At 51.7% G+C, this 17,718-nt stretch overlaps 1 protein-coding gene across 1 annotated transcript; it reads left to right on the top strand.

Annotated features, from left to right (window-relative positions):
* Nucleotides 1–1,802: 1,802 nt before the first annotated feature.
* Nucleotides 1,803–16,078, top strand: LOC128814404 (H(+)/Cl(-) exchange transporter 5-like). Its single transcript, XM_053990214.1, is given in 13 exon segments — nt 1,803–2,022; nt 5,222–5,373; nt 6,396–6,495; nt 7,794–7,978; nt 8,436–8,558; nt 8,987–9,193; nt 9,486–9,566; nt 10,768–10,960; nt 10,963–11,306; nt 11,924–12,107; nt 13,251–13,649; nt 15,138–15,354; nt 15,704–16,078. Coding segments are annotated over 12 exon segments (2,250 nt in total). The 5' UTR covers nt 1,803–2,022; nt 5,222–5,247; the 3' UTR covers nt 15,795–16,078.
* Nucleotides 16,079–17,718: the final 1,640 nt, after the last annotated feature.

Here is a 17,718-nt window from a genome sequence, read left to right as displayed (position 1 = left end):
TGAGCAGAGTGCTGGGTGTCCCTCCATGGTTAAGGGTCGGGTTTGGTGGATCTTTGGGGCTGGGCTGTCGGGTGAAGCAGAACTGGCAGCTGGGTCGGGGTAATCGCAGGAACAAATCCAGCCTGGGGCCACAATGGATGGAGAGCAGCTCTGAGGAGAAGGGCTTGGGGCTGTTGGTGGAGGAGAAGCTCAACTTGCCCTGGCCATGATGCTTGAAACCCCCGGTGCCCTGGGCTGATGGCCCAGCATGGGTACCAGGGAAGGGGGGGTTCTGCCCTGCTTAGGTGAGACCCCACCTGCAGAGCTGCCCCAGCCCTGGGGCCCAGCAGAGGAAGGAGCTGGAGCCATGGGAGTGGGTCCAGCGGTGTCCCCTGGTGGGGTGCAGGGCTGGCCCTGGTGACATTGTCCCCTGGCAGTTGCAGGGGCTGGCTCTGGTAACAGTGTCCCCTGGCAGTTGCAGGGGCTGGCCCTGGTAACGGTGTCCCCTGGCAGTTGCAGGGGCTGACTCTGGTGACAGTGTCCCCTGGCAGCTGCAGGGGCTGGCCCTGGTGACAGTATCCCCGCAGCTGCAGGGGCTGGCCCTGGTGACAGTGTCCCCCTGGCAGTTGCAGGAACTGGCTCTGGTGACGGTGTCCCCCTGATGGGTTGCAGGGGCTGGCCCTGGTAACGGTGCCCCCTGGCAGTTGCAGGGGCTGGTCCTGGTGACAGTGTCCCCCTGGCAGTTGCAGGGGCTGGTCCTGGTGACAGTGTCCCCCTAATGGGTTGCAGGGGCTGGCCCTGGTGACAGTGTCCCCCTGGCAGTTGCAGGAGCTGGCTCTGGTGATGCTGTCCCCCTGATGGGTTGCAGGGGCTGGCCCTGGTAACGGTGTCCCCCTGGCAGTTGCAGGAACTGGCTCTGGTGACGGTGTCCCCCTGATGGGTTGCAGGGGCTGGCCCTGGTAACGGTGTCCTTGGCAGTCAGTTGCAGGGGCTGGCCCTGGTGACAGTGTCCCCCTGATGGGTTGCAGGGGCTGGCCCTGGTGACAGTGTCCCCCTGGCAGTTGCAGGAGCTGGCTCTGGTGACAGTGTCCCCTGGCAGCTGCAGGGGCTGGCCCTGGTGACAGTGTCCCCGCAGCTGCAGGGGCTGGCCCTGGTGACAGTGTCCCCCTGGCAGTTGCAGGAGCTGGCTCTGGTGATGCTGTCCCCGTGATGGGTTGCAGGGGCTGGCCCTGGTAACGGTGCCCCCTGGCAGTTGCAGGGGCTGGTCCTGGTGACAGTGTCCCCCTGGCAGTTGCAGGGGCTGGCCCTGGTGACAGCGTCCCCCTGGCAGTTGCAGGAGCTGGCTCTGATGACGGTGTCCCCTGGCAGTTGCAGGGGCTGGCCCTGGTGACGGTGTCCTCGGCAGTCAGTTGCAGGGGCTGGCTCTGGTGACAGTGTCCCCTGGCAGTTGCAGGGGCTGGCCCTGGTGACGGTGTCCCCGGCAGTCAGTTGCAGGGGCTGGCTCTGGTGACAGTGTCCCCTGGCAGTTGCAGGGGCTGGCTCTGGTGACAGTGTCCCCCTGATGGGTTGCAGGGGCTGGCCCTGGTGACGGTGTCCCCGGCAGTCAGTTGCAGGAGCTGGCTCTGGTGACAGTGTCCCCTGGCAGTTGCAGGGGCTGGCCCTGGTGACGGTGTTTCCGGCAGTCAGTTGCAGGGGCTGGCCCTGGTGACGGTCTCCCCGGCAGTTACAAGGGCTGGCCCTGGTGACGGTCTCCCCGGCAGTCAGTTGCAGGGGCTGGCCCTGGTGACGGTGTCCCCGGCAGTTGCAGGGGCTGGCCCTGGTGACGGTGTCCCCGGCAGTTGCAGGGGCTGGCCCTGGTGACGGTGCCGGTGACGCCAGGGGCGGGGAGGGCCCAGCAGCGCTGCGGGATCGGCCCGGCAGAGCCCGGAGGAGGAGGATGCGCGAAGTACCGCTGTGAGCCCCGGGAATGTCCCCCTGCGCCCGGCCACGGCACGGACAGACCCCCAGAGCTGCTCCTGCGGGATGGGGAGTGGCTGAGCCAGGGTGAGGAGACCCTTCCAGGGAGGAAAAGGAGATGTGAGCCAAGGGGAATGTGTCTCCTGTGTCCGTGCACGCTGTGGGGCAGCAGAGCCAGGATGAGGGTGGTGGATCCGGCTGGGTGGGCTGTGGGATTTCTGCTGTGTAATGGTTGTTTGTTCACTGTCCTGTGAACCCCCTGCATTTCTGGGATTTGCTGGAGCAGGGAAGCAGCCACGGAGCTCTCCAGGTGCCATGGCTGTCCCCTTGCCACTGGCAGGACAGTCAGCAAACGCTGTGGCTTTGTAGGGTGGCACATGGCACAGCCTGGAACTTCACCAAGTGCAACCTGGTTTTCCTAAGCCCGGCAAGGTCTGAAGTGGAGCATTAATTAACCCCTTCCAGGGAGTGATCAGAACACTGAGAAAACTCTGTTTGAAATGAGCTGTAACAGGGTCACTTTTCACTCACTGTCTCTGATTTGGAGATCTGGATGTTACAAACAGGGAGATTGTGGCAAGCACATTTCTCTCTCTCTCAGGATTTTTTATTGAGGTGCACAGAGAGAAATGAAAGAGAAAACAATTTCTATTTCTGTTCCTTTTTTTTCTCTTGTGGAATGTGTTTGGAGAATTGTTTACCCAGAGTGAGCGCTTGGTTGGACCATGGTGGATTGTTTGGGTCTGAGAGCCAATCGGATCCACCTGTGTCTGGACTCTGGCGAACAGGGTCACGAGTTGTGAGTTAGTTAGATATGATAGTTAGAGAAAGTAGCATGTAGTATTTAGTATCCTCTTTTATATAGCATATTAATGTATTATAACATAATTATAATAAAGCAATCATTCAGCCTTCTGAAATGGAGTTAGACATCATCATTCTTCCCATTGGGTTCACCGACATCTACAACAGGAGATCTGTGCAATCATCTTGGATGTGTTTTGGCAGGGCATCACGGAGCTCATTTTCCTCCTTTATTCCTATCTGGGAATCCTAGGATCCTTGATTTGCAGCAAGCTGAGGCAGGAAACATGATATTTATAAATATTTATGGCTGTCAGCCATTTCATAGTTCTGGATTACCCCTGGAAAAAATATAAAGATGTTTTCTCATTATCATCTGTCAAATGAACAATTGTATGTGGCTGGAGACCTCGAGATTCTCCTTTGGGAATAGAAATCCTGGTGGTGTAGGAGGGCAGGCTGGGCTGAGCAGGGATCCTGGAGAGCAGGATCAGGCTCCAACCTGCACCTGCCTGGTCTGGAGTGGGATCAGCCCATCCCATCTGCCCGTGGACTCACTGGGGCTGTGGATGGGATGGGATCACAGGGGCTGTGCCTGAGGGATCCTGCAGCTGCCATCAGGGCCTTACTGGCGGTACCAGGACTTGCAGCCCCTCTGTCATTGCAGCTCTGTGCTTGCATTGTGCCTCAGGGTCTGGTTCCTGGTGCTCCAGGGCAACCTTTGAGCTGGGAGAGTGTTCCCAGGACCGCTCAAAGTCACTGGTCTGGGCTGTTATTCCAGGAGAGTGAGCATGGAATGTGCTTGATCTCATCTTCTTGCAGAAAATACTTCTCAGGGTGTTCTATCAGCTTGGTTAATTCTCCTTCATTAATACTTTTCTTTAAGACAGCTGTATCTTTTATCTTTAGGAAAGATTTGGTAGCTAGGGAACAGAAAAAAAAAAGGGAATAGCCAGAGAGAGCCTTCTGTCTGCAGCACAGAGTCAGGGATGATTGGGGTGCTTCTGGGAGAGGTGGTCATTCCTGTGGGAGCACACCCAGCTCCTGCTCTGGGCTGCAGGTGGGACTTGTTCAGGTGACGAGGATGAGGCCTCTGTTTGTTCCCTGGATACCTGTGCCAGGTAGCTCTCATGTCCTTGGAGCAGCACCAGCCAGGTGCCAGGAGGAGTTCCAGGCACTTCAGTGTTCCATGTTCTCCCCTTGCTCATGTTGCTGTCAGGATGGTTTATTCCAGGAGGTTCTGATCCATCAGATTTAGAGAGCAGCATCTAGGATTTCCTGTGGGGATATTTCCATGGGGGAAATCTCTGGAAGCCTTGATACTAATTTTGCATTTCCAAGCTTCTGGTCTCAAAAATGCTGTTAAAACCAGGGATTCCTCACAGAAAATGTGCCTCATTTTCCTCCCAGTGCAGTTGAGCCTCACAGCCTGTGCAGTCAGCATTTGGAAGAACTCTGCAGAACTCCACCTTTTTTTTTATTTGTCCCAGGTGAAGCGAGGAGCTGTTTTAAGTGGGTTATTTTTCTGTACATGACTCATGTTGTTTTCCTGCAGCTGTGGCAATCTGGGAGATGGGCTTGGGAAGACTTCACAGCTCTTTTCCCTTCCTGCTTCAGATGATGGGGCAGAGGGCAGCTCTTTGAATTCCTTCTTTTTCCCATTTGGAGACACCTTTGCACCCATGATATCTGCAAGCTAAATATGCTCAAGTATCAACTATTATCCTTCTGTCTGGGAGTTTTAACCCTCCTCTTCCCCCCACCTTCCAGTTTTGACTGGATTTTGGTTTTCGCTCTTCTGTTTTTCCCTCTGAATGACTGCAAACACTCAGTGTCTTCCAGAACCAGAATTTTGGGAACGTATACCCAAGCTATTGTTTTCCATGGGCTGGAGCAGGTTAAACTGGAAGCCCAGTGGTTTGGCTGAGTTCTCACCTGAGGGAGGCTGCAAGTCCCAGTTTGGTGTTTTGCCAAGCCCCCATTTGGTACCATTTTCTGCTTTCCAGGCCCCACTGGATGCTTTGCTTTCCCTGTATCCCTGCTCCCATCCATGCCTTCCTGCCCATCCTGCTCTCATCCTTGCCAGATCCACCTGGGATACCCTTCAGCTCTGTTGGAAGTCTTATATATTCCTTTTATCCTCTCCCTCTCCCATCTGTTTGCCTCAAATGGCAAAATATCCTCCTGGCAAGTCCTGGATTTGGGGAAAAGGCACCATCTAGATGCTGATGGTGATTTACTTTGCTCTGAACAGTCATTTCTAGGAGCAACCCCATCTCCAGGTGATCTGCTGAAGCTGGGGAGGGTGTACCTGGCACAGATCACCTGGGAGCATGTACCCATGGTATTCAGCTCAGGAAACACCTCAGTAGCTCTTTATTTCCATTGAAATCTTTGGTTTTCCTCCTATATGAGTTTTGGTTTTTTATAAAAAGAGGGAAAACTAAGAAATGCTCAATTTTCCCCCTTCCTCCCCCACCAGGCTTCTCCTCATATAATGGAGGAGGGATGAATGGCACGAGCACCATGACGGATTTCCTGGAGGAGCCTCTGCCTGGTGTGGGCGCCTACGAAGATTTTAACACCATAGACTGGGTGCGAGAGAAGTCCAGGGATCGAGACAGGCACAGGGAGGTAAAAATCCCTCCTCCTCCTCACTGCAGGATAATTAACGTGTGACTCTTGCTGGGGTAGGGAGGCTCTTCTTGGAGACCCCTGGGGTGGAGGGATTGCCCTTAGGATGGGGGCTGAGAGTTCAGTTTGAGGAAAAAGAGCACTAAATCAAACTTGTTGCCGTTTCTTTGGTTGCTACTTCTCTTCTGAAGGTTTTGATTTATTCCAAATGGGGGTTTGGAGAACACAACCAGCCTGATTTTCTGCTCTCACATTTGCACTGGTGAATGGTGCTCTTTCTATTGGAATTTTTTTGTTTGAGGAGACTGGGTTCAGTTCTTCCAGAATTCCTTCCCAGGACTTCACTCTGCAATTAAAGGAATCTGCTCAGAATGCAAATGGGGGTTTTAGCTGAACACCCATGTCCCCAGCCTGCTCCTGCCTTGCTTCCTCACAGGGAATAACAGTGGGGAGCTGGAATGTTTCCCTTGGAAGAGGCAGCTGGGCACACAATGGCTGTTCTGTCATCCTTTGTCTGCCTGTCAGGAGCAGTGAGACTGACAGGCCTCAGCCATCCTGGGCATCTGGGACAGGGCTGAGTCCCACTTCCCAGTGCCACCAGTGCCCACTTCCCAGCTGGACCATTCCTCTCTGCTGGCATTAAATCTGAGACCCCAATCTCTGTCTGTATTGTTCTGACTCTGGCACAGGTGCCCACAGAAGCTGTGGCTGCCCCATCCTTGCAAGTGTTCCAGACCAGGTTGGATGGAGCTTGGGATAGTGGAAGGTGTCCCTGCCCATGACAGGGGGTGGTGCTAAGTGATCTTTAAGGTCCCTTCCCACCCAGCCCGTTCTGTGATTCCATGATCCTTGATCCATTCTCCTGCCCATACCCCGAGCTGTAGGAGCAGCCACTGTCAGATGCTTTTTCTCTCCCTCCTCAAAGCAGAGTCACAGTGTCACCAAGTAGTTTTAGAGCATTTACACCACAGTGGATCAGAGTCCTCACAGGTTTTTATTTCTTTCTGCAAACCCTTTCCCAGATCACCAACAGAAGCAAAGAGTCCACCTGGGCCCTGCTGCACAGCGTGAACGATGCCTTCTCTGGCTGGCTGTTGATGCTCCTTATTGGTTTGTTGGCAGGTGAGGACAAACCTCCAGGTAAAACTAATTCCTGCACTGCAGCATCAGGATCCATTCCTCCCCAAGGCCTGGCTGATCCTTGGAGCAGCAGGATTTTGGAGTGAGGACTTGTGCTGACATTTTTAAGTGCTTTCAGCCTGTGTTTGTGCAAAACCAAAATACAAAACTGAGGCTGAGAGATGTCCTGGACACTGCTCTGGGCCTGCTGCTGGCATAGAATTCTGAAATGAATAAAAAACATTCATTAAAGCAGAGCTGATTGAAACACTGGAAGTGTCTGTGCTGAATGCTCCTCATGAGTACTGAAGGGATTAATGCCAGGGACTGCCAGCAAGAGTTTCTTATTGTTTGATGTTTTTCCATCTATACTTAGATATAAAAAGGGAGAGGTATTGCTTGGAAATCAGGTGTCTTTCAGAATTCAGCTGGCTGAGACCTTTTATATTACTTAGAAACAAACTTTGGCCCCAGGGCAGCAGGAATAAATCACTTGGATACAAATCTTCCCGATAGGAAGCAGCAAGCATCTGTCACGGGGGATGGGGTGAAATCTCGTGTTAATGTTTACCCGGAAGGCTGCTGGCCAGTTGGTCATTAATTGGGGGATTTGCTGGATGTTTATTGCAGCCTCTGAGCTTGTGCTGCCACTTGCTTCTATGGATCAGAGGTCCCTGGCCTCTGCCTTGGTGTGGGGGTTTTGGGATTGGAGGAGTTATTAACAAAAGTGACTTGAAGATTCCTCTTAAAACCTGACTTCCCTTCTGTGCTGGCTCTGCTTGCCTTGTTTTACTTGGCACAGTTGTAACTTTCCCCTCCTTTATTTTTCTTTTTTTGAATTAGGGTTGGAAATGTTTTCTCCAAATTCAGAGTTATTCCTGTCACAGTGTTGCTGTTGTTGGTACAGCTCCTGAATCCTGGTGACACATTTTGTCTGAGTCCCCCAGGAATGTGGGACATCTCTCTCTGCCCTCCCACTGCTGCTGTGCTGTATTTAACAAACAGTTACTGAGAAGAATTAATTGCTGGTGATGCAGGGGAGGGTTTGGACACAGTCAACCTTTGAAGCATCATCAGCCATGCTCTGTTTCCTGACTTGCTCTTTTCAATATATTGAAATTATTCAAAACTAGGCAAATCCTCTCATTTAGCTCTTGATAGAATAAAAGTGATTTGTAGGCAGAAATACCACACTGCTCTATGTGTTGGGAGGTGAGTCCAAAATTGGTGGGGCAGGCTGTGACCTTCAGGTGTTTTAGTCTGCTCATTAAATTATTTGGGGTTTTTTCCCTTTAAACCAGGTTCCTTGGCAGGTCTGATCGACATCTCTGCCCACTGGATGACAGATCTGAAGGAAGGAGTGTGTTTGGCAGGGTTCTGGTTCAACCATGAGCACTGCTGCTGGAAATCCAACACCACCTTCACTGACAGGGACAAGTGTCCTGAGTGGAAGAGCTGGTCCCAGCTGATCCTTGGCCATGGAGAGGTGATGGGCACCTGGAGCTGCTTTTGGTGCTGAATTCCCTGTTTGCCCAGCCTGTAACATCCCTGGGGTGATGTGGATGCCAGAAGTCCAAGCTCTGAGTGGTTCAGTGGTTCATTGTTGGGGCGCTAAAGGAGCGTCAATAAACAGGTTATATGGGTGTTGTCCTTGGAGGGGATGTGGGAAGGCAAAACACTGCCACATTTACAGGTGCAGTGTGCCACTGGTGTGTCCAGGATGTGCTGTTGGAGGGTATTTTGCCCATTCTGGGGAATGCCATGATTGCTAACCCAGCAAATGGAACTTGGCCTTGAAAGGTCAGACTTAGGGCAGGTCTCTCCATTTTTAGCTGATAACTCTGTGTGGTGTCCTGCTGATTCCCCGTGCTCACTTCAGTGCCCAGGTCTGATGTGGTTTCAGTTGAAACCATCTGATTTTAGCAATTTCCTCTATGTTTCAGGAGGCCTTTGCATATATCCTCAACTACTTAATGTACATTATTTGGGCCTTGATGTTCTCCCTCCTTGCTGTGCTCCTGGTGAAGGGCTTTGCTCCCTATGCCTGTGGCTCAGGGATCCCAGAGGTGAGTGAGAACGAGAGTGGGTTGTTTTTCAGGTGGGATCCACCACCTAAAATTTACACATGCATGTTATGGAATAATATATTCCACTTTAGATGATGGCTTCATAGTAGGTGTTTTTCCAAGCTGTTTGAAACATGTCTAATACTAAAGTCTTCATGCAGTCCCTTGGAAAATCAGATGTTTTGGTGTTGCTGCAGGAGGTACTGCTTAGGTGTTCCTCCAGCAGGGATAGTGGCCCTCAGGGAAGGACTCAGATGGCTGCTCCTGCCTTTGTGTGGAGAGATATTTTTATGGACTCTCACTTTTGATAGCTCAGGGGGACTCTTGAAAGCTGTAGGAAAGGGCAGGATTGAGAATGTTCAGTAAATCAGGAGCTCTGACCAGGGCTTGAATGAAAGCCTGTAGAGCTTTGTGTGCTTGACTTCCAGATCAAAACTATCTTAAGTGGTTTCATCATTAGAGGCTACCTGGGCAAGTGGACGCTGGTCATCAAAACCATCACCCTGGTGCTGGCCATGTCCTCGGGGCTGAGCCTGGGCAAGGAGGGGCCCCTGGTCCACGTGGCCTGCTGCTCTGGGAGCATCCTGTGCCACCTCTTCACCAAGTACCGCAAGAACAAGGCCAAGCGCAGGGAGGTGCATGGGGATTCCAGCCTGGGGAGGTCAAGTGGGCTTGGGGTTCTGGGGCTGAGGGTAAATGGTTCTGTTTTGGGGTAAATGGTCCTGTTATGCTAACTGATTTTTTTTTTTGGAGCTCCTTCTCGTGGAATTGGCTCACTCCACCTTTTCCCTGCTGTCTTAAAGCAGGTCAGACCTAGCTGACTGTGCTGTAGATAAACATTGTGCAAATTTAAGTGAAGACGTACCACCAAAAAAGGGGGGTCGTTTGGAGGGCTGAGAAGTCTGAGTGCCTCTGTCTGTCCCTCAGGTGCTGTCAGCAGCTGCTGCTGCCGGTGTGTCTGTGGCTTTTGGAGCTCCCATTGGAGGAGTGCTCTTCAGCCTGGAGGAGGTAACCTTGGAATGCTGTGGGTTAGAAACACAGCCTGTGGAGAAATTCCTCCTGATGTCCAACCTGACCCTCCCCTGGCACAGCTTGAGGCCATTTTCCCTTGTCTACTCTCCTGACAGCTATGTCCCAGGGTACCTGGGTGTTACAGCAGACCTCTTGTTAGGGGTAAAAATGAGCCAAGACACAGACTCTCATTTAACAACATGAAAAGGGTCCCAGTTTATTCTTCTTTACACTTTAGCCATCATGACTGACTACAGCAAACTCCTGCTGTTGGCTTCTCTGACAGACTGACTGCTGGCTATTTCCTGCTGGAATATGACTGCAAGTATTTCCTTGCTGCCTCTGACCACAGGCTTTTACCTAGGTGCACTACGACTGCAGGCTCCAACAGCAGGCTCTAAGTCTATCAGACCCAGACTGATCTCACAGCAGATCTTTTGCAGCAGCAACTCTCTTCCTTGTTTCATTCTTCTTTGTCTCTCTTTGGATTGTTCCTTCTTCCTCAGGGCTCCTCTGCCTCCTCAAGGTCCTCTTCCTCCAGGCTCTCCGTGACTGCCCAACCCACCCCTTCTATCACACTTATCTTAAGTAGTCACAGCTGCAACCCATTAAGGGCGAGGCTGTTCTTCTTTGGTAATTAGTACAACTGTGATTTATCAGGGGTGAGGTAACTTGTAATCTCTTCTTCTGCATCTACACATGGGAACAAACTTTTCTGGTTTATCAATCCTCTTTTTTTCCCAAGGACCTAATCCTTAATCTGTTGATCTGGATGTGAAAGGACTATTGCTGTTTAGCTCAGGGGAGTACCAGGATGGATTTCAGAGGAAGGCAGGGATGGATTTGCTCAGCAGGCCAATAGTTGGTGGCAGTGATGGCAGGCACTGCTGTTTGGTACTTTGGACCTTGCAGAGCCACAAAATTCTCTCAATTCAGCTCATGGCTGATGTGTAACAGGTTGTATTACCCAAGTGAGTTGCTCCAGGGATCACAGAGGACACATGCATGTGCTGCAGGCCACGACGGATCCCACTCACTGAAGTCCTCATTGAACTGGAGCTCCAGAGCAAGCCTGGGGTGCTTGGCTGCAGAGCAGGGAATGAGCCAGTGTTCATGGATCTCTGTCCTGGCTTTACTCCCTGCAGTGGGGTTGTGTTAAGTGCTCAGGTGACCAAATGTGCTTTGTTCTCCTCTTCAGGTGAGTTACTACTTCCCTCTGAAGACCCTCTGGCGCTCCTTCTTTGCTGCGCTGGTTGCTGCCTTCACCCTGCGTTCTATCAACCCTTTTGGCAACAGCCGCCTCGTGCTCTTCTACGTGGAGTTCCACATGCCATGGTATCTGCTGGAGCTGGTGCCCTTCATCCTGCTGGGAATATTTGGTGGGCTCTGGGGAGCTTCATCTGCAGCAACATTGCCTGGTGCAGGCGGCGCAAGACAATGCGTCTGGGCAAGTACCCGGTTCTGGAGGTGTTTGTGGTGATGGCCATCACGGCCATCCTGGCCTTCCCCAACAAGTACACCAGGATGAGCACCAGTGAGCTGATCTCAGAGCTCTTCAATGACTGTGGGATTTTGGACTCGTCCAAGCTCTGCGAGTACGTGAACGATTTCAACAGCACCAAGGGGGACGATCTGCCTGACCGCGCTGCTGGCCCTGGCATATACATGGCCATGTGGCAGCTGGCACTGGCCCTCATCATGAAGGTCTTCATCACCATCTTCACCTTTGGCATGAAGGTGAGGGTTGCCTGTAAAGGAGCTCATGTTCTTCCCATGCTCTTCAGGACCCTTAAAGTTTTATTTCCTCCCTAACCAGACATGTGTCTCCCAAGCTCTGTCAGAAGGGGACAGACTGCAGTTGTTTGTCCTGCTGCTTGGATCTGAGGGCAGTAGAAACCTTCCAGTCTGACTGTGGGCACCAAATGCAGTCACAAAACTGCCGCCTCAGGGCTCCACATCCCATTTTCCAGACACAGAACGCTCCTAAATTGTCCTGCCTCAAGCTTTTTTGATAAATATGTGATTTAGATGAAAGAGCTAATTGCAAAGCAATCAGTGTCTTAATTTGTTAATGCATAATTGGAGCCGTTCCTTGCTCAGAGGGTTTGGAAGTTGTTTGGTGCAGCCTCTGGAGCTGCAGGTGTAGTTCCCAGGTGTGAGCTTTCCTGCAGTGGATGGAGCTGGTGGACAGTTTTTATGTCCCTGCTCATTGCAGGGGGGTTGGACTAGATGACTTTTCCAATGTCCCTTCCAGCTCAGCTCCAGCAAAGCCTCTGCCTCACTCTGGTTTGAAGTTCCACCACTCCTCTGTGCAGTCCCTGGGCTCTGCTGCTCACTGCCCCGTGTTCCCACAGGTGCCCTCGGGGCTCTTCATCCCCAGCATGGCCGTGGGGGCCATTGTGGGCCGGCTGCTGGGGGTGGCCGTGGAGCAGCTGGCCTTCTACCACGACTGGGCCATCTTCAGCGGCTGGTGCAGCCAGGGGGCCGACTGCATCACCCCTGGCCTCTATGCCATGGTGGGCGCCGCCGCCTGTCTGGGTAAGCTGGGGCTGCCTGGGGCCATGCTGGGGCTGGGCCTTGGTTGGCCACGTGAAGAGGTGGTGTGGTGGGTGAATGGTTGGACTCCCTGATCTTAGAGGTTATCCCTGCCTTAATCATTGAACCACAGAATGGTTTGGGCTGGGAGGGATCTTAAAGACTATCTCATTCTGTGACGATTCTGTGGCTAGCGATTCTGTGGCTGAAGAGCTGTGGTTGTGGCCGATCATCAGAGCTGGTGTCACCTCAGGAAACTCTGTCACAGAGCGTGCCATGTGTTCCTCACCCTGGTGGTGTTCTTTTGCTGTCTCCAGCCTGGTGCTGGGCAGGGCAGCTGCAGTGGGGAGCTCCTGAGTGGGAGCCAGAACAGTTGAGGCTGCCCAGGGACTTGAATTTTCCTCTGAGGTTTTAATTCATTTTACTTCCTGTTTTGGCCTTAAATCTTGTGATGCAATTCTGCTTTTAAGTGCTCTGTTTTTTGGTAACACTTCTTCCTCTTGGCTGAGTTGGAGAGACTGGGTGCACATGACTGAACTTCACTTTTACAATTCCCAGTCCCTTCATCCATGGAATAGTACAGGAGTCCTAATGGACTACTTTATCAGGAGAAACTCACCTCTAAAAACATGCCACCAAACCCCATCTTTGGCCTTTTTAGAGGGGATACACCTTGTTTGAGCAGCCCAGTCTAGTGGGAGGTGTCTTTGCCTGTGACAGGGGTTGGAATGAGATAGACTTCAAGGTTCCTTCAAACCCAGACCTTTCTGGGATTGTTTGCATGTAATTGATGGAAGATAAATACACTTTGACTTCATTAATGGTTCTGTTTGCTGCTGGGCAGCACTGAAGGGTCTGTGCCCCTTTGGGGAATGGGTATTGGAACAAAACTCCTGTAAAACATTTGGGAGTAGTTTTAGGACTTGAATCTTAAAAGTGTAATTAAAACATGCCAAGAGAAAATTCCGCAGAGACCCTGAGCTCCGTGCCAGGGCCTGGTGCTGTGGCAGGGACAGAGGTTTTGGTGCTGTTCTGATTGTGTTTGGCGCTGCTGAACGGGGCAGTCCAGCTGTGCTGGCACCACCCTTCTCTAGAGGTGGGGACTGGTGTGACACAATCCCAGAGTGACCTGAGCTGTGTTGGCAGGGGGTGTGACCCGGATGACCGTGTCGCTGGTGGTCATCATGTTCGAGCTCACCGGGGGCCTGGAGTACATCGTGCCCCTAATGGCAGCAGCCATGACCAGCAAGTGGGTGGCCGACGCCATCGGCCGGGAGGGGATTTACGACGCCCACATCCGCCTGAACGGGTACCCCTTCCTGGAGGCTAAGGAGGAGTTCTCGCACAAGACGCGGGCCATGGACGTGATGCGGCTGTGCGAGAACGACCCTCCCCTGACGGTCATCACGCAGGACTCCATGACCGTGGAGGATGTGGAGACCATTGTCACCAGCACCACCTACAGCGGCTACCCTGTGGTGGTGTCCCGGACGTCCCAGCGCCTGGTGGGCTTTGTCCTCAGGAGAGACCTCATAATTTCCATCGGTAAGGGGTGGCACTGCCCAGGTGAAGGTGATGTCATTAATGCCAGCTGTCACTGACCTGGGGAGGTCACACACTCCTGGTGCTGGTGGCTGGGCCAGCTGGTGCATCCCTGAGCAGTGTGGGTGGGCTCTGCTTGCCTTGGATGTGAAGGACAGGGTGGCTTGTCACAGGATCATTTAGGTTGGAAAAGCCCTCCAGGATCATTGAGTCCAACTTGTGTCCGATCTCCACCTTGTCACCAGCCCAGAGCACTGAGTGCCACATCCAGGCCTTCCCTGGACACCTCCAAGGATAGGGACTCAAGCTCCCTGGACAGCCTCTTCCAATGTTAGCAAGCTTTCTTGTGAAGAAATTCCTGCTGATGTCCAACTTGAACCTCCCCTGGCACAGCCTGAGGCTGTGTCCTATTGCCCTGTCACTGGTTGTCTGGGACAATATGGAATAAAATACAGGAACAAGGGCATCAGGATATTTATGTGCATTGCCTGCCTTCTGTTGTACACTTGAGTTTCTGCACTTGGGTTCCTTGGAATCTCCAGGGATTCATTAAGAGTGGTCCTGTCCCCAAGCTGTGCACAGTGAGGCACAGGATGGGATTTGGGTTTTCATGATCAAATATCCCAAATATTCTGAAGTATTCTGAATATCCAGCTGGTTTTTGGGCTGCTGGACCTGGCCCTTCCCAGGAAGCCTTGGAATGCTGATATCAGATTGCAGTGTGGTAGGTACCCACAGTATCTCTGTGTGCATTGCTGTGAAGGTCTGAGGGATGGCCAGTACTTGACTTGTTCTCCATTCCTGACCCTGATGACGTCCATGGAGCCTGTGCCAATCATTGAATGCTTAAAAATAGTCCTTTAACTGCTCTGCATGGGACCCAAATCAGTGACTCATAAAGGTACAAAGCATTTTATTTACCTCCTCTAAAAATTGGGAAGTTAAAAGGTCTCCAGAACTTGTATTTACCTGGCCGGAGTACAATGAGATGCAACAACCTTGGCTTTGGGCAAAGCTGATGTGCTGATCCTGCAGTGGAACTTGGGAGATCTTGGAGGTTCTCCCAGGTAACGAGTGGCAGGACAAGACCTGAAGCTGTGCCCAGGTGAGGTTTAGGTTGGATATTGGGGAAAATTTTTTCATGGAAAGGGTTGTCCAGTCCTGGCAGAGGCTGTCCTGGAGTCACCATCCCTGGAAGTGTTCAAAAAAATGTGTGGATGTGGCACTTTAGGACATGGGTTTGTGGTGACCATGGTGGTGGTGCTGGTCGACAGTTGGACTGGATGGTCTTAAGGATCTGATCCAACATTAATGATTCCATGGTTCCCTTAGAAGAAAGGCTGGAAACCTATCACGCCCTCCTTGGATGGGAACAGCTCTGGCAAAGGGAAGGAGAGGATTTCTAAGGCCATTAAATGTGAGCTGAGGAACAGGAACGCTCCTCTGTTTGGAAAAGAGTGCTGATATTGATTTAAATATTTCTCTTTTCAGAAAATGCCTGTAAGAAGCAGGATGGGATTGTAAGCACCTCAGTTATTTGTTTCACTGACTACTGTCCCCCCCTGCCTCCGAGCTCCCCGTCTGTGCTGAAGCTCAGGAGCATCCTGGACCTCAGTCCCTTCACGGTGACAGACGAGACGCCCATGGAGATCGTGGTGGACATTTTCCGCAAGCTGGGATTGCGCCAGTGCCTGGTCACTCACAACGGGTAGGAGCCCGGGGCCTGGGGTCAGAACCTCCTCTGCTCCCAGGGCAGAGGGGACTGGGATCCATCTGGGGCTGGATACTGCAGCAGTTCTTGCCTGGTAAAGGTGCTTGTGACAGCCCAGCTCCAAGCCCTGTCCAACCTGGCCCGGCACACTTCCAGGGATGGGGTAGTCACAGCTGCTCTGAGAGCCTGTGTCAGTGTTTTACCACCCTCAGAGGGTGCAATACTTTCTGTGGGGTGTCACTTTGAATCCCAAAAGACTCTTCAGCAGCTGCAAGGGACTCAAGTGGCCCTGCCAGGGTCCCTTCTGACGGTGTTGGTGCCTTAAAAGCATTTTTTCATTTTCCAGGAAGCTACTGGGGATCATTACCAAAAAGGATGTACTAAAGCACATTGCACAGATGGCCAACCAGGATCCTGATTCCATCCTCTTCAACTAGAGGCAGACTGTAGGGATTGTGTGTCCCACATACCTGAAACTTTCTAGCCCATCCTGGGTAGACTTTCCTATTTTTATTGAGACCATGGAACTGTTTCCAGCATTTTCCTCCATGGAGCTGAAGAAGATATTTTTTTTCTACCAGATAACGAATTGCACTACGGAATCTGTGGAACATGATCTTCTTTTTAGAAGAAAAAAAAGAGACTTTATTTACATTGCTTTTGTGAAGTTGCGTTGGAAAGATTCCATGAAGGAGTAAAAGCAAAATGTTAGAGAATTGTATTTCCTTCTCTTCTTTAATTGGAACTGCTGTTACAAATGTGGGGAGGAAAAGCCAAGGTGTTTGTGCACTTCCAGAGGTGTGGAAGGAGCAGGATGATTTTGCACACAGTATTCAGGTGGTGGCAGGGGGACAGGGCTGAACTCAGGGTTGTGTATTTCCAGTTGTCCACTTGGGAAAAATCACAACCTTGGGAAGCCAAAATAGGGGAGAGAAAAAGAAAAATTTGGCCGGCTGAGGCTGCTTGGATGAAAGAAGGAAAAAAAAAAACCCAGCAAACCAACCCTCCCCCCAGTCAGATCTCCTTAAAATTTGGCCCAGAATCTAATTGGGAAGATGTTGGTTTTGATTAATTAGTGAATGTATTAATTACTCTACCACTGCCTTGTCAGGAGAACCCCAAGGAGGAGGTAGGAAGAGTTCACAGGTGTCTTCCCATCCTGCTGCCTTTCTCTGATCCATTCCCAAGGATTCCTTCTCCTTGATTTCCCCTGGGCATGTCACTAAAATGCCAGAGGCTGAGTCCTAAATTCGTGCCCTTCCCCAAACCCTGGTGGTGTTGGACATGGCACAGGTGGCTTCCTCCTCACCCTGTCCCACTGGAGAGCCTGGTGCCTGGCACACGAATGCTGTTCCCTGATCCCTCCTGTCCCTGGATCCCATCTGGAGGATTCCCAGCAGGGAATTCCCAGGTCTCTTTTAGCCAACAACTATGCAAGAAACCCTTCCCACCATGGCCCCCTTTGTTCCTCAGTCCCTGTCCCAGCACTGACCAAATGATTTTCCTGTTAATAAAACTGTGCCCATTTACTGGAATTTGGGAGGCTTCTGGATGCCTTGGGAGACTGATGTTCTTCATCCTGGCCTCAGCTGTTTGATGTCTGTGGGGAGTGGGGACTTCTGGCTTGACTTGGCTGGGTCCCTCTCAAAATCTCTCTGATACAAACAAATTCCTTGTCTTTCCAAGGAGCAAAAGCCAGATTCTTGATCTTCCAAAGCCATTCAGCAGCCAGTCTCTGCTCTGCTGCTTCCACCTGATGTCTCAATCCTTGTACAGCTCAAAGCTGCTTCAACCTGAGGTGTCACTGATGGATCCAGTTCTTTCTGCTTGGAAAATAAATGCCTGGACTGGTCTGTGGTGGTTTTGTGCAGCAGGAGATGGTTGGAATTCTCCATGTTTTGCCTCAGCCCGTGCCAGCAGCAGCTTTGCCTTTAAATGTCCTTTTTTGTTCTCTTTGGAGGGCAGGTGGATGCTCCTGGGAGCTGGGGCTGAGTTCAGGGAAGAAGCTGCCTTCTCCCAGTCCCCTGGGAGCTCCTTTCTGGGAATGCTTGTCCTGTATGCTTCTCTTCCTGTGGCACACCTGGAATACCAGAAACGCAAAGCTTTTCTATTTTCTGCTCACCTTATCATCCTCAGGAGGGTCCCAGCTTGGGAAATGTGGTCCTGTTTCAATTAGATCCATGAGAGGATTCTTCTCCTTGTGGGAAGGCTGCAGCAGCCCAGTGCAAAGGTAAGGTGCCAAAAGGGAAACCCTTGTGCAGGGTTCTCCCAGATGGACCATCCCAGCTGGCTGGTGGCTCATTCCAGCTGCTCCTGGGGAAGGAGGGCAGGGAGCAGCTGTCACAGGGAATTGCAGCTGTT

This window comes from Vidua macroura, chromosome 14 (assembly GCF_024509145.1).
Source record: "Vidua macroura isolate BioBank_ID:100142 chromosome 14, ASM2450914v1, whole genome shotgun sequence".
In the NCBI taxonomy this organism is placed as follows: domain Eukaryota; kingdom Metazoa; phylum Chordata; class Aves; order Passeriformes; family Viduidae; genus Vidua; species Vidua macroura.
Note: the sequence above shows the minus strand (reverse complement) of the source record. Positions and strands in the feature narration are given on the sequence as shown.